This window comes from Crinia signifera, chromosome 7 (assembly GCF_055691185.1).
Source record: "Crinia signifera chromosome 7, ASM5569118v1, whole genome shotgun sequence".
Classification (NCBI taxonomy): Eukaryota; Metazoa; Chordata; class Amphibia; order Anura; family Myobatrachidae; genus Crinia; species Crinia signifera.
Genome location: NC_139223.1, coordinates 155,289,600 through 155,303,972, shown reverse-complemented (window position 1 = coordinate 155,303,972; position 14,373 = coordinate 155,289,600). Strand labels below are relative to the sequence as shown.

Sequence of the window (14,373 nt, the reverse complement as noted above, 5' to 3'; positions counted from 1 at the left end):
GTTGATATGTATTTTCATTAATTTGTTAGTCCTTCAAGCTTGAATACTTGAAGTTGATTTATGTTAGGTGGAAATCTTATACAAGCTGAAATATGCATGTATAAGAAATTAATTGTATTGTTATTTTCTTTTAACATATTATATATTTTTCACTGTAAGGTTTAGCTATTCTACTCATAGTAAGTGTACTGAGCAGAACTGGGAACTTCTAAACTGGAGGTTTCAGCAATAAGCCTATGATGCAAAATGGGCTTCACTGGCATTTAGGATCTTATTCTGGTCCATTCGCATCGATGCTTTGTGACTGCGCATATACATAAACTTTTATGCAAATGTGCAGCTGCTTGGTGCGATTGGGCTAGGAAAATTGCATATACACTGGCCCGATTGCACCAAGCAGTACCGGGGAGGGAGGTCGTGGGGTGGCGGTGAGGTGCTTCACACTTGGGAATGCCCAGCGTTTCATGGGCATCCCCATGAAAACGCTGGGCATTCCCAAGTAAATGCGCTGGTGATGCGGGTGAGGGCAGCTGACATCAGCGGAAGTCAGCTGACCATCCACTTTCCAAACAAGGAGCCTGCAGATCTAAGACACCATAGAGGTGTCTTAGATCTGCGAGTGCGTGCAAAATCATTTGATTGTCGGTGACCATCGAATTATTTTGTCTCAGCGAATGGATGTTTATGCTAAACATCCATTCGCATGCGTACGGTGATATTCTACAGGCGAGCGGGGGTGGATGTTCACGCGGGCGACGCATAGATGGCACGCAAAGCTGCGAATTTTGCAGCTTAGCGTGTTAACCAGAATTAACCCCTTAGTCATACATTTTTATTACTTGTAAAGCAGACATCCAAAGGCTTAGATTTTCCCAGCTTTGGTTGTAGATAAATGGTATTTTAGTATAAAACATTATATGATATTTTTCTTCCTGCCTCTATCAGAAAGAATATAAGAAAGACTTGGAAGATTGTATTAAAGGCAGAAACCTTACTGGCTTGGAGGTTACGCCATCAATGTTACATGTCAGATATGCTACAAAAATAGGAAGCGAGGTAGCATCCCCTGTATATATAATTTTAGCCAGAATAATTCCACTAATACCCACTGCATCACATTTGTGTTGTCGTGTTTATTTATCGTTATGTCACTTTTGTCTGTTTAAGTAAAATCATTTTTTGCTATTAATTACAGTACATGCCAACCTCATTTTAAATATTGCTTTTATACCAATTAACTTTATTACTTAATATTCACAATTCTTATTTAATTTATGCATACAAACTTTACAATTAACTCATTCTATCTCTGCATTGTTCACTGCTTATTAGGAATAAAAATATTTTTGTTTATTTCTTTTTTGTTCCTTTGTATACGTTTGTTTTTGTATACTTGTTTATGTTTGTTCTTGAATTTGTTCTTCTTTCTTTGTATATCTGTGTCTGTTTCCTGTTTTTGTTTCTTTGTTTTGTTTGGTTATTTTTAACAGCATAGAGTTGTTTATCTAATTTGTTATCTTTATGAGCATGTCTTATGGTACACATGGTTCGATTTGGTCTATTTTTCTATTTCATTTTGCTTACATAAGAAAAATATAATCGAAATTGAATGGACATAGAACGGTTTTAAGCCACATTCAATGGTAATTCGATTCTGATGTGCGGACCTGCGGCATCGAAATCGAATAGAAAAATAGACTGTGCAGGCTAGACTATATAGTACAGATCTGTACTATATAGTCCAAATCGAATGCGTTTTGCTTACCGTTTGATTCGATTTGATTCCAAACGAATCCTTATTGAATCAAAAGCAAAATCGCACCGTGTGAACACCCCTTACATTTTTGGTTGTGCCTAAAGAAAGCTTTTCTGTCTACTGGATTTTTAGAAAGAGTACAGGAAAGATTTGGATGACACTAAAGGGCGAGGCCTTACTGCTTTGGAAGAGACTCCTGAACTAATAAGAGCCAAGAATGCAACACAAATATTAAATGAGGTATACATGATTCATTGTTCTTAATATATTTATAAGTTCTGGCCACTATTATGAGTCAATATGCTTTAGTTGAACGCCTATGCATAATTATTGTGTGTGAAAATTAGCAATCTGTTCTATTAAATTGGTCCTCTAATGACATCATAGGACACTCATGGGCAGATTTATTAAGCCCGTTAAAGTTAAATACAGCTGGTATTTTATCACAAGCTAGTCAACTCATAACTGCCATTTTCCAAACCTAACATGTAACTTGACAGATAGGAGAAGATTGACTGGTGTTACTTTATCATTTTACCTAGCTTAATAAATCTACCCCTCAGTTCTTTAACTGATATTATAGTTCAGCGTTGTACCATTGGTAAGTAAAGGTGTTAGCTTCCATGTTGCCACTTCGAAGGCCCATGAAAAATATGTGTTGACTACAACTTATCTACAGGGATTAATAATAATAATAATTAATACAGTAAACAGAAACAAGTTAATCATGTATATATTTGTTTCGCATAACAGAAAGAATATAAAAAGACACTGGAACTGGAGATAAAAGGAAAGGGTCTAACGACTCTGGCCAATGAAACTCCAGATTTCATGAGAGCAAAGAATGCCACTGATATTGCTAGTCAGGTAAGTTATTGGGCAGGCAAATAGCTCTGCTGATAAAGCTACAGATGTTCTAAGCCTCATAGAGATATAAAGTCCCCCAACCCTCCAAGGCTTAGTACATCTACCACAAAGTTTGAAATACAGACAGATTGTCAACTTAATGTTTTTCTACTGTTAGAACCCTACCATAATCATAATCTATCCATGTAATGTCAACCTTGTTAGCATTCAGAATGTTGACATGATTACCATGTCGACAGTGTGAATATCGAAAATGATCACATTATGTGTTGACATTATGACTACATACCCTGTGGGGTAACCCTTATCCTTAGTTATCCCTCTGCTCCCACCAAAATCCATTTTTATGGGATCCTCCTTAGCTGAGTTCAATTGGGGGTGTTTTCCAAATCACAGTGTAGCTCACCAGTGATAAAGTATATAGCCTACAGTATTATGCTTTCCTAGTTTACTATACAAAAAGAAAAAAATTGCATTAACACTTTGTACAGGTGAAATACAAGCAATCCGCTGAGTTGGAGAAAGCCAACTTCACATCTGTGGTGGACACGCCAGAAATTATCCATGCACAACAAGTCAGAAACCTTTCCAGCAAGGTAATCCTATGTCTGATATACCTACTGTACCTGCTAGAGATGTTCGTGGATCTTCATGTTTTGGTTCTACAGTACTGTATATCAATATCATGTTTTAGTCAGAAAAACGACCCTCCGGCTCCCAGCTCCCATCCATGCCCCCCCCTCACCCCAGGAGAAGGGGAGAGATCTGGCACCACTTGGGGGAGAGGACCAGCCCCCCCCCAGCTCTGGCATGCCAAGCTCCCTCATCCCTTGCTTGATCCCCGGGAGGCAGCAGGAGCCTCGCCCGAGGTGACCTGACTGCCGCTATAGACTTGGCCGCTGCCCAGCATCACCTCATATCGGGGGATACCCTGCTGCCTGCCCCGGAGAGCAACCATTGCCGGCCCTATGCTGCAAGATAGCCTGGAGCTCCGGCCCAGAGACGGTCCATTTCCCGGGGAGGCCCCACAGCCTGACTTGGCAGCATATCACCAGTGGGAGATGCCCATCCATGGCTGCCGTATTCCGAGCTGCTACGGATGCCAGGCTCTGCTCCCTGCACACACCGAGCAGGAATACAGACACTTCTGGTGGGGCCGGGGATGGTTGCATGCACCTGGAGCTCCCAGCTCCCATCCCTGGAGCTCCCATCCCTGGCCCCCTGGAGAAGTGACAGGGGGAGATCCAGCACCACACGGGGGAGAGGAGGCAGAGAAGAGGAGACAGAGGACAGAGGGGAAGATGAAGGGAAGCGGACAGCTTCCCCCCCCCCTCAGAGATGGGGTGATCCATCATCACGCAGCCAGAGGAGGACACACTCACAGTGACAGAACATCCTGCTATCCTGCGGGTGTGCACATGCCTTCTGCCACACCGCCAACGAATGTGCACCCAGGTGAGGGTGAAGGGAAGCGGATGGGCCCCGGTGCAGAAGCAGTAAGACAGCAGGATCCCCTGGCTGCAGGAGCACCTGGCATGCCCTGTTGTTGCGGGCTCCAATGTACTCCAACTCCTGGCCCCCTGCCTCACTGACTGACTCTTTCTGACTGTCCTTCCCCCCTCTCTAGGGAGGATGGTCTGTTGAGTGCTTCTGCTGCTGCCCATGAGCAAGATGGCACTGCTATTGGGGCTTCCTAGGAACTGTAACACTCAGCCATATGTATCCCCGAGTCTCCCCTGTCTCGTACACTGCATAGCAACCAATAACCATACTGTCTCTGCTTAACTGGAGACCAGTGGTGCCGCTGATGGCTGCCTAGGTGCTATGCAGCTTGGCTGGTATGTGTTCACTGTGTAATAACTGTGCTGTCTCTGTCTCCCTGTCATTTTCTTCTGGATCAGTCCTTGGTTAGGGTTATGCAGGGTAGGAAGTGTCAGTATTCTGACCACTGGCATCCCGTCTGCCATTCCATCCCGAAAACCTTGTGCTGATCCATACTCCATAATGATGATAGGTATTCCGATACTTATAAGTTAACAAACCAAACGTTTTCTGCTATTATATACTACAAAGTATATAAATAATATTTTTTATCTACAGTATTTGCATTTAGTGTGTCTGGGTGACATGCATATTGAGAGTGTCAGTGGATACTATTAGTGCATAGGCACATATGTATAAATCTTAGTATACTGTAGACACGAACAACCACAATATGCCACTGACAGATATCATTGTTCAGGAAATAGACTGAACCTGCATTTATATATAGTTACGGTACATTACTGTATTTCTCAGTCCTTTCCACGTTTAACTTTTTACAAATAGATATGTTTTTAATGAAATCATAACCAGTGAGTAAAGTACTTTTTCAAATGGAAATAAAACATTATTGTAATGTAGTTAACTAATAGCAATGCCACATTAATTATTTAATCCATCACTAAATTGTTCCTTATACGTCAAATCCAACAGAAAAAGTACAAGGAGGAAGCAGAAAGAAACATGTCCTGTTACGTACCAGTATTCGACACCCCAGAAATGAGGAGAGTCCATGAAAACCAAAAGAACTTTAGTACTGTAAGTTATATATTTCTGTCTAATGTCAGACTACAGACTACAGTATTTTTTCTGTGTATATTACCAAGCCCGTCAATTACAGAGAGAGCAAAACTCTGTATATTAGGTAAATCTATTTCCACATAAGTTCATGTTTAAGTCTTTGAATTTTTTGAATGATAGAAAATGCTTCATTGTATATTATATGGATATTATAAGTCACCAAGTAGATTTACAGGTCAGATAAATCGAGGGTGACTTCCCATATCTACAAATATTATGGTAAGTGATAAATTATTCCTAATAACTAGGTGAATAAACCACAATATCTGTAGCACATTTCTGACTTTTCATGTTTAGCAACGATCTTCTGAAAATATGGTCAACTGTCAGTCTCTTGTCTTCAACCGTTGACTGCGAACTATGAATGGACATTGTTGTGTTACACTGAAAAGTGATACATTTATGTTAAATTATTATCGTTCTGACTTAAACGTGCTGTTGTCATTTTGGCATATGAAGTATTCTCCTTTGAGAATACTTTGGTAAAAAATTCTGTAAGTCTGTAATTGTTGTTCTGATTTTGATCTTGATCATCATGAAATAGTCAATTCATCGAATTATCTTCTAGAACCCAAGAACTGTGTTCTTTCTATATAAACCTTTCTATTTTTTTTATAGCTACAGTACCAGGGTGACCATATACAAAGTAAAGGAAAAGTGACAGTGGTTAAAGACACGCCAGAAATTCTGCGTGTTAAAGAAAACCAAAAGAATTTCAGCTCGGTATATTTCTTTAAGCTTCTTTATAAAAAGTTCTAACACAAATAATAACCTTAATATGAGAAAAGTACTCTAACATAGTTATATATAAAGCAAGCTAACATTAATGGTTATTAGCTGCTGCTTTTTATGTCCATACTATACAGATTCCTCACCAAACAGTTATAGTCTGCAATAGACTACAGTAGATAAAGCAAGTTGAATATTTTTGTGGGGTCTGATCAAAATTGTCCTTCGTCACATTTGTCTGTTTTCATTGTGTAGATTGTTTGTTTCCTCTGTAAGTAAATTGATGTTTTGTCTTTGTTTACCAGTCGTGTTTTAGTGTCTGCAAATGTCAAACATTCAGGGAACTTTGTAATGTCCAACACACCTTTTTAGGAAACAAAGTTCCCACACCTGACTTTTTAACTACACATGTGTATATTTAATTGAAGCAATTTAAGCTATTTTCTAAAGATAATGGAACAAAAGCCTGCTACTTTTAAACTTGATTTATTTTTGGGACTCATTTCGATATTAGCCAATCAGACCACATATTGCATTTACTGGTCTATACTCTTTGGATGCTTCTAATTTTTAATCATCCATTGCCTGGTCTTCAGGTTTATTGACAATGTTCTCAGGATTCATCAGATTCCATGCAGTACACAAAGATGAAGGTTCTTGTCGTTAACTTGTCATCTTGATTCTAACTATTAAGATTTTGTACAAAGAAGAAGTTGGAACGGGAATATCTATTGGGCACACCCCAGAGATGGAGAGAATTAAAAGAACGCAAGATGCCATTAGCACGGTACAATTCAACAAATGGCAATCCTTTAAACTAAGCATTCCTACCCTAATAATACCATAAAACCTTTCACATGATCCAGTAATCGCTTGCTAAATTTAAAAAAAAGTTGTTAAGTAATTAACTACCACTTCATTAACCTTCTTTATGCAAAGAAAAGAGAACATTGGGAACTTGGTAAAGTATAATTAGAGAAATAAATTACTGTATACACAGTAGTAAATAAACCATTTTTAGTTCTGTATACAACTATATTAACCTTAAACATAATATAAGCGCTTAACATAAACTGAGCTAACAACTTGGTGCATTTGTAAATAATATTTTGAATCTGTTTTTTTTTTTTATAATAAACACATTTTGCTTTATTTATAAATATATGATTTATATAGTTTGTGTGTTTTTAATATAAAATAATAATTAAAAAAAAATAATGTATTGTAATAAGAATTAATAATGTATAAAATAATGCATTTTATACTCCGAGGGGGGTATGCAATTCCGGATCACGGCTGTTGATCCCTCCCGATCCCTCCCAACACCCGTGATCCAGGCCCGTTTGTGTTTTGCCCGACAGCAAATAGACAGGCGGGATTCAATGTCTCGCCTGCCAATTTGCATCTTCAAATTGGTCCTTTGCTAAACCCTCCCCACTGAATACTTTGGGGCTCACTAACCACTGAGCCCCATGATCACATTTCCAAATCCTATCATATATAATGAAATAGAATAAGTAAAATCATTACAAAAAAAAAACCCACGAAATACAGTAAACACATGGGAAGTAACCATTTTGTGAACTTACTGAGAACTTATAAGAATGTAGCCGGACAACTCACAAGGCGGTACTGGAAATCAGTGATGGGATCCTGCATTTTCAGTGATGCCACTGGCTCCCACTGAATAATTAGGCTGCATTCTGATTATCTTAGTTATTTAACAGAAAAGGAAGGGCAGCTGTAATTTTTCTCACATAGGGGAATATATAGGGGAATAATAGAAGTGCAGGATAAATTATTTGGAAATATCTGGGTAGCAAATCAAAACATTACACTCAACAGTGTCTCTATATGTACCTGTCATGTAGTACTACCTATGCAAGGTCATACATGCAGTCATGTATGGAACTGTCCATTGTGCTAAATGTACATCGTTTTTGTCTCTCCATTGTGTGTAATTTCATAGATTAAATACAAGGAAAGTATTGGAAAAGGAACTTCCATTGCTGATCTCCCAGAGGTGAAACGCGTAAAGGAGACCCAGAAGAACATCAGCTCGGTAGTGGCTGATATATATTTTTGATATATGTGTGTTTGACAGTGTCCTGTGCTCCCCTTTACTAAAGAGTCCTTCACTTCCTATCTAATGTAACTATTATTATTGTACCTCACTGATAATCCATTACATATGTTAGGAATGTCTTACTTGTGTTCCGATTGCAAATGAACAAAAGTATTGACTTTTAACAGTATATTAATTGTACAACTAACTGAACTGTCAGTCTGTATTGCCTTGTAACAAGAAATTCCTAACTGCATTTGTAACTGATGCCATTAATAGACGGAATTGCCTTGAAAAATGCATACAATGTAATGTTACCGCGTCAATGAACCAGTACAAGAAAAATACAGATTGCCTTGTGTAAAGATTGCCTTTAAGTGTAAAAATGGCATCGACCACAGCAACCAATAAGCAGTTTGTCAGTAATTATCTAATGGAAGTTAAACAATGGCAGTAAAGGTATTGCAATGGTTTAGTAAATATTGTGTTTCTAAATGCATTGTTTGTAATAAGTGGCATCATACTAGGGGTGCAGGCTGCACCAAGGGATCACCCGATGAGTGACAGGTCCTGCTCAGTGACAGGAGCTAGGTGCCGCATAGTAACATTACATTACATTACATGAAGCACCCAACTTGTCTCAGTGTAGCAACCGGCACTGCACAGAGAGGTCTCCAAGTTTGGGCCATGAGGCCACGCCCCAACCAATGAGACTACGCCCCTTTTCATTTATAAATTAACCATCCTGTTGAAGTTTACGGTCCAGGTAAGTGTAAGCTGTTTAACTTCGTTATCAGCCACTTTTTGCTAAATAGATCAACTACTTGTTCGCATTTATAGGTGCTTAGTTATCATTTATTTTTGGTGATATACCACAAAATAATGAATCACACAAACGTAACCAGAAGGCAACACAGCAGATTTATCCGATATCTGCTGTGGTCCCTATGACCCATTTTAAAATAATTACTAGGAGAGTATTCCTCTGAAACTCTTCCTGGCTCCGGCGGTGGGTTGTGCATGTACAATAGCTCTGCGGGGTCCAGAAGTGAAGTTACTGCTAATGTGACCACTTTGCTACTAACCCCTTTGCAGAGACAGACTCCTCTCTGAACCACTATCCCTAGATGTGCTTTTGATACAGTGCGGAGATACATCAGTTCTTTTTTTTTTCTGCAAATACTGTAGCCCCACCCAAAAACGGTGCCGGATATGGCCCCTTCCGAGCAAGCCTGAATCAGGTTAAATATTTCCTTTTTGTTTACCGATTGGCAGTGTGTGTTAACACGTTAACTAAGTTGGCCACATTCCTACATTTTAGTATAGAATTATCTGTTTGATATATTTTAATGTGCTATTCTCACATTTTTAACACGTGGAAACTACACAAATGGAATTAGAACAGTTGTAATGTAAATTAGCAATAAAGGTTTACACATAGTATTTAAGGGAGTAAGTTAAGTTGTCCCTTGTTGAATTAATTATAAATGCAATATTTTCTATGAACGGCTGCGTTTTTGCTTGAGCAACAGCACCTGAACTCGATCCCCCTTTATGGGCTGAATAAAGCACCACTTCGCACAAAACAGTTCAAAGCCCTATGAGCCAATGAGCAAAGACAACAGCGGCACTCAGCGGGTATATTGGAAAGATACTTTAGTGATACAAGACATGTTTCGGGGTTCAACATAACCCCTTTATCAAGGTTTACAAGATAAAGGGGTTGTGTTGAACCCCAAAATGTTGGTTGTCTTTGCTGCCTCCTATCCATTACCGTCCAGAGGGCATCCGGGGCGACAACACATGTTGTGGAAAGTGCCGGTCTGATATGCTATCTATAAATATATATACAATCCGGCTGTGATTGGCACTCTGGACAATGCAGACAACAGACCGCGGTGCCTTCCAAAGGAGGAAATATAGACGCAGGTTCTCGCATGTACCCTGTTACAGGAACTTTTGAGGAAGGAGGCGGCACTCAAACGGATTTAATTAAGGTGCTGGTATATTTAGAGCAAAATTACAGCATTTTTAAAGTGCAGACGACAACGTTTCAAGACCTGTGCAGTCTTTTCATCAGGTCATGCATAAGGTGCAAAGTAACATACAAAACTATATATATATATTACTATACATGCACCTCAACTAACAACACCCTAATCATCACATGACCTAACCATATCTCAGACACCTAAGTAATACCAAACTCCTTTGTGATCTGAACATTGGGTATGCACACAAAATGTAGGATGGGTTACTGTATTTATTATTGGGAGCATCCGCATGACAAAAATTTCTGTTTAAATCAATTTCAGCTGATTTTTCATATTAGCAGAAAGAGCTGCATGTGACTTTTGGAATGAGGATGTTCTTATTGAGGGACTGAATTCAGTAGCTGTAAAGTACAGGACACCACAAACAATTTGCTCTATTTTATTGCTTTGATCACAAATTTTAAAAAGTGCTTCTTAAAACTGGACATGGACACATTTTTGTTATTTTTTTAAATTAAAAGTTAATGTGATAAATTAAACTTGAAATTCAATGATTTTTCTACATGTTAAGTTAAACATCTATTTATAAAATCAAATAAAAAACAAAACAAAAAGAAATACTCAATCTTTATGAAAATTGAGCTCATTTCTTAATCTTACTTCAAAACTAATCGTTTTGAAAGGATACTTCACTTTTCTTTGAAATATCCTAAGCAAAACCTGGTCCCAAACATTAGAAGTCCAGTGATCAGGCTATCTGCATGGTCATCTGCGAAAGCCAACCAATGTTCCTCGCTATGTTGTGCACCCCAACTTAAAACTTGATGTTGGAATACTGTATAAATCACATATTTTAGCACTACAAGAAAAACATTCTGAATTCAACCAATATCTTAAATTGTAAAATATAGGAAATTATAACAGAGTGTGTTATGAAATATAAAACTTGGTTATCGGCGCTCTTTTGTGTCCCCAGGTCTTATACAAGGAACACTTGGGGCAGGGGACCCCGACATCTGTGACTCCTGAGATGGAGCGGGTCAAACGCAACCAAGAAAACATTAGCATGGTATTTCCATCAATGGGTGTTGGTTTCAAACCCCCTCCCCTAATAATACATTTCTAAAACAATGACATCATAACAGTTATTTTTTGTAAGATTTGTTCTTTAACATATAGATCTAATTATGACGACATTTCAAAATAATTATATTAACATTTTCCCAGTAAATTCTAAAACTAAAAAGTTTTTAATGCCGAAACCTTATTTTTCAACATCCTACTAAACACGTGATGTGGAATGTCAATCCTCTTCTCATTGATTTTCACATAAAATCACTCTGTGTGCAGTTTCTAATTTTATATTTTGTTTATTGATTAGTAATAGTTTTGGGCTACTTTCTTGTGCCATCAGGTTATGTACAAAGAAAACTTGGGGCTAGCAACACCTGTACCTGTGACTCCTGAGATGGAGAGAGTAAAACGCAATCAAGAAAATATTAGCTCGGTATTTATAAACATAAAAAGATCCCGCTAACATTGGATTAAAATACCCAAATGTAATTTCCTTAATGCCAATCCTTATATTTAACATTTCACTACTATAACTACTCCCTAAAAACCTATTCAGCTTCACCCACGCATTTCACTATTATATGTTTCAATATTGTAATACCTTTTCCTCTATGCCATATACCTTTTAACTTCTCAGATGTTTTCTAATTTCTTCTGAACAATATGTCATGATTTCTAAGGGTAATCTTTAACCTTTTTACTGTATTATATAACCTTTGTAAAAATATCCTCTTATACTCACCCATATGTTCTCTTCTTGTAAGAAATTATTTGCTGTTTTCTACTGTTGTATCTAACAACATCAAGGTCTATTCCGTAAACTCTATAATATTTAACATTATCAAACTCTTAGGATAACTAATAAAATGTTTCAAATTGTAATATGAGTGCTATGTTGATACCCAGCCTATTCTGGATCACATCAACCCACTCCTGTTCTACTCCTATCCTTCCCCTCCCTGCTCTACTTGCTGCTCCTCCCTTCCCCTGCAGGGTAGCTATCTGTCTCCATTGCTGTTAGAAGGAAGAGTGCACCCCCATGGCAGATGATATCTGAGGCACGCTATTCAGTTATTAAAAGAGAATATGAATGTTCACATCGGCAGGACAGGTGTATTGATCTTGTGGGAGGCAATAACCAATAACTTGTTCATTGCATACTTCCCAATATTCTACAAATAGAGGTTGGGACTTTGGTGCACCACTAAAAAGGAGGTTTGGTCTCACTGTATTGGGTATGTCCTAGCAGCATTTGTGGACTCATAGGAAAAAGTCATCCATGCTAGTCAGATCCCCCTGCTTTTGTCAAGCTCCGAGCCTCTCTCTATTGAATAGGTTCTCATCAGATGACAATGGGCCTTCCAACCCCCCCTTCCTTTTAGAGTAGGGCACTGTAATCCACAGGTGGGACAGTAACTGAAAAGGGGCGCTGCCACACCTAATCCACAACAGTTGGAACATGCATTGTATGACCACGTTATTGAAGACAGGGCTGCATGTAAGATGACGTTTGAGCAGTGATGTTGAGGCAAGCAGATTATTGAGGACAGGGCTACATGTAACATGAAGATTGAGCAGTGATGTAGAGCCAAGCAGAGTCATAGCGTAAGAGTAGATAGTGGACGAAGGGTCCGCAGTAGCACAGGGAATTGCCGTGAGGCTCATATTATATTGGATTCTGAAATCTGTCCTCAGTTTTACCAGAACAGCATGTTTTGTAGATCTCCCAGAAGTGGAGTTAAATGTCAATGACTTATAACTTTATATTATGCCAATACTCCTTTAAAGATCTTCACAAACATTCCCCTGCTGTAGGCTACACCATAATCCTGTTTAGAAGTTTTCAAAAATTTCCTCTCAGTCCATTATGGAGCTTTCTATAAAAAAAGGCAATTCTGAAATAATTATATAATTCGACATTCTCATGGTTGTGATCCAATGGCTATTGATAATGATGGCTACCTTTTTAACCTGTAGGTTTTGTACAAAGAGAACTTGGGGACAGGAACCCCTACACCTATGACTCCAGAGATGGAGCGGGTCAAACGCAATCAAGAAAACATTAGCATGGTACCTTCTGGAAAATACGCAATATAATATCATATTAATACAAGTCCATGATGAGATTTTAACATTAGTAACAAAAAGCCACCTTTAACATTTTTGTTTGTATACCTCTTTCCTTATAACCATTTTAAGCATCCTGCAATAAAATAAAACATAAAATTGTATAATTTGACTTTAAATAAACATTGTCAGATCAATACAACCCTAATTCTAACACATGTATAGGGTATCCAGCTTTTGGATAATGGATTTTACTGGATTTTCCTGTTCTAGAATTATCTTTTTTTGACAACAAATTAATATTTAGTTCATTGTCAACTTTATTATGAGAATATGTTTTCATGGATAAAGTGAACTTCTTCAGAGCCTGCAGATGGTGTGGTATTTTATGATTCAACGTGGCCATTTTCTCAAATGTATTTTGTAGCAGACAATATACTGTAGGCATCTGAGCATGAGGTGTAATTGCCAGTGCTTGTAGTCTTCTACACTGTAAGTAGGGCAGGTAAGTATATAGTTCCTCAATCATGTAACTTACTTTAGCTGCGTGCTGCTTGAAGGGAATTCCATTCTTGTAGTTAGTGGTTGATGTTTCTCAAAAATAAAATTTAGACCTGATTGCATGGCCACAAAATCAAAGCAGCTAAGAAGACACCGCGCTACTAGAGTGAAATCCCGCTGTGCGTATAGATGTGATCGCTGTGCAAAAAGATGTGTCTGGCTGCTGATCTATTTGTAGCCATGTGAATAGCTCCACGCCTGCATTTTCCCTGGCATTCCCAGCGTTATCTTTGGCACTCCAAGCGTTTATCTTAACGCTACCACTAAACAGCCACTTACTGCCCTCAGACGCCTACCAATCACTATACAGCCAGTGATAAAAAAAGTAGCAGGTTTTCATCGGCAGATGGCCTCGTGCATGATTACTATGGGCCGAACTTATGTGCAGGCATACGATAATTGGTTGCCATGCAAAGTCATGGAAGTGTGATCAGGTTCTGAATTAATCCCAATGAACACAGAGGACTGTATTCAATTAGCTGCAGTATTTTACTGCCGCTAATGGATTTGCCGTGGGCTATCTAGTTAGTCCCGATATCTAGCTCTTATAAGGATTATGCTTTGTGTGCTGCAGGTGCTTGAAGCATAAACAGCCTTTAGAGCAACAATAACACATAGGAACCGGATATTTTTCCAAA

The 14,373-nt window shown here is 38.5% G+C and overlaps 1 protein-coding gene across 1 annotated transcript in view; it reads left to right on the top strand.

The window, feature by feature from the left end:
• The window catches only part of NEB (nebulin), a 172,025-nt gene that overhangs the window by 147,962 nt on the left and 9,690 nt on the right, over window positions 1-14,373 (top strand). The window contains exons 125-135 of the mRNA XM_083155043.1: window positions 946-1,056; window positions 1,889-1,996; window positions 2,510-2,623; window positions 3,115-3,219; window positions 5,099-5,203; window positions 5,864-5,968; window positions 6,669-6,761; window positions 7,944-8,036; window positions 11,010-11,102; window positions 11,448-11,540; window positions 13,085-13,177. Of these exons, the coding sequence (XP_083011169.1) occupies window positions 946-1,056; window positions 1,889-1,996; window positions 2,510-2,623; window positions 3,115-3,219; window positions 5,099-5,203; window positions 5,864-5,968; window positions 6,669-6,761; window positions 7,944-8,036; window positions 11,010-11,102; window positions 11,448-11,540; window positions 13,085-13,177 (1,113 nt within the window). The remainder of the gene's footprint in view (window positions 1-945; window positions 1,057-1,888; window positions 1,997-2,509; window positions 2,624-3,114; window positions 3,220-5,098; window positions 5,204-5,863; window positions 5,969-6,668; window positions 6,762-7,943; window positions 8,037-11,009; window positions 11,103-11,447; window positions 11,541-13,084; window positions 13,178-14,373) is intronic.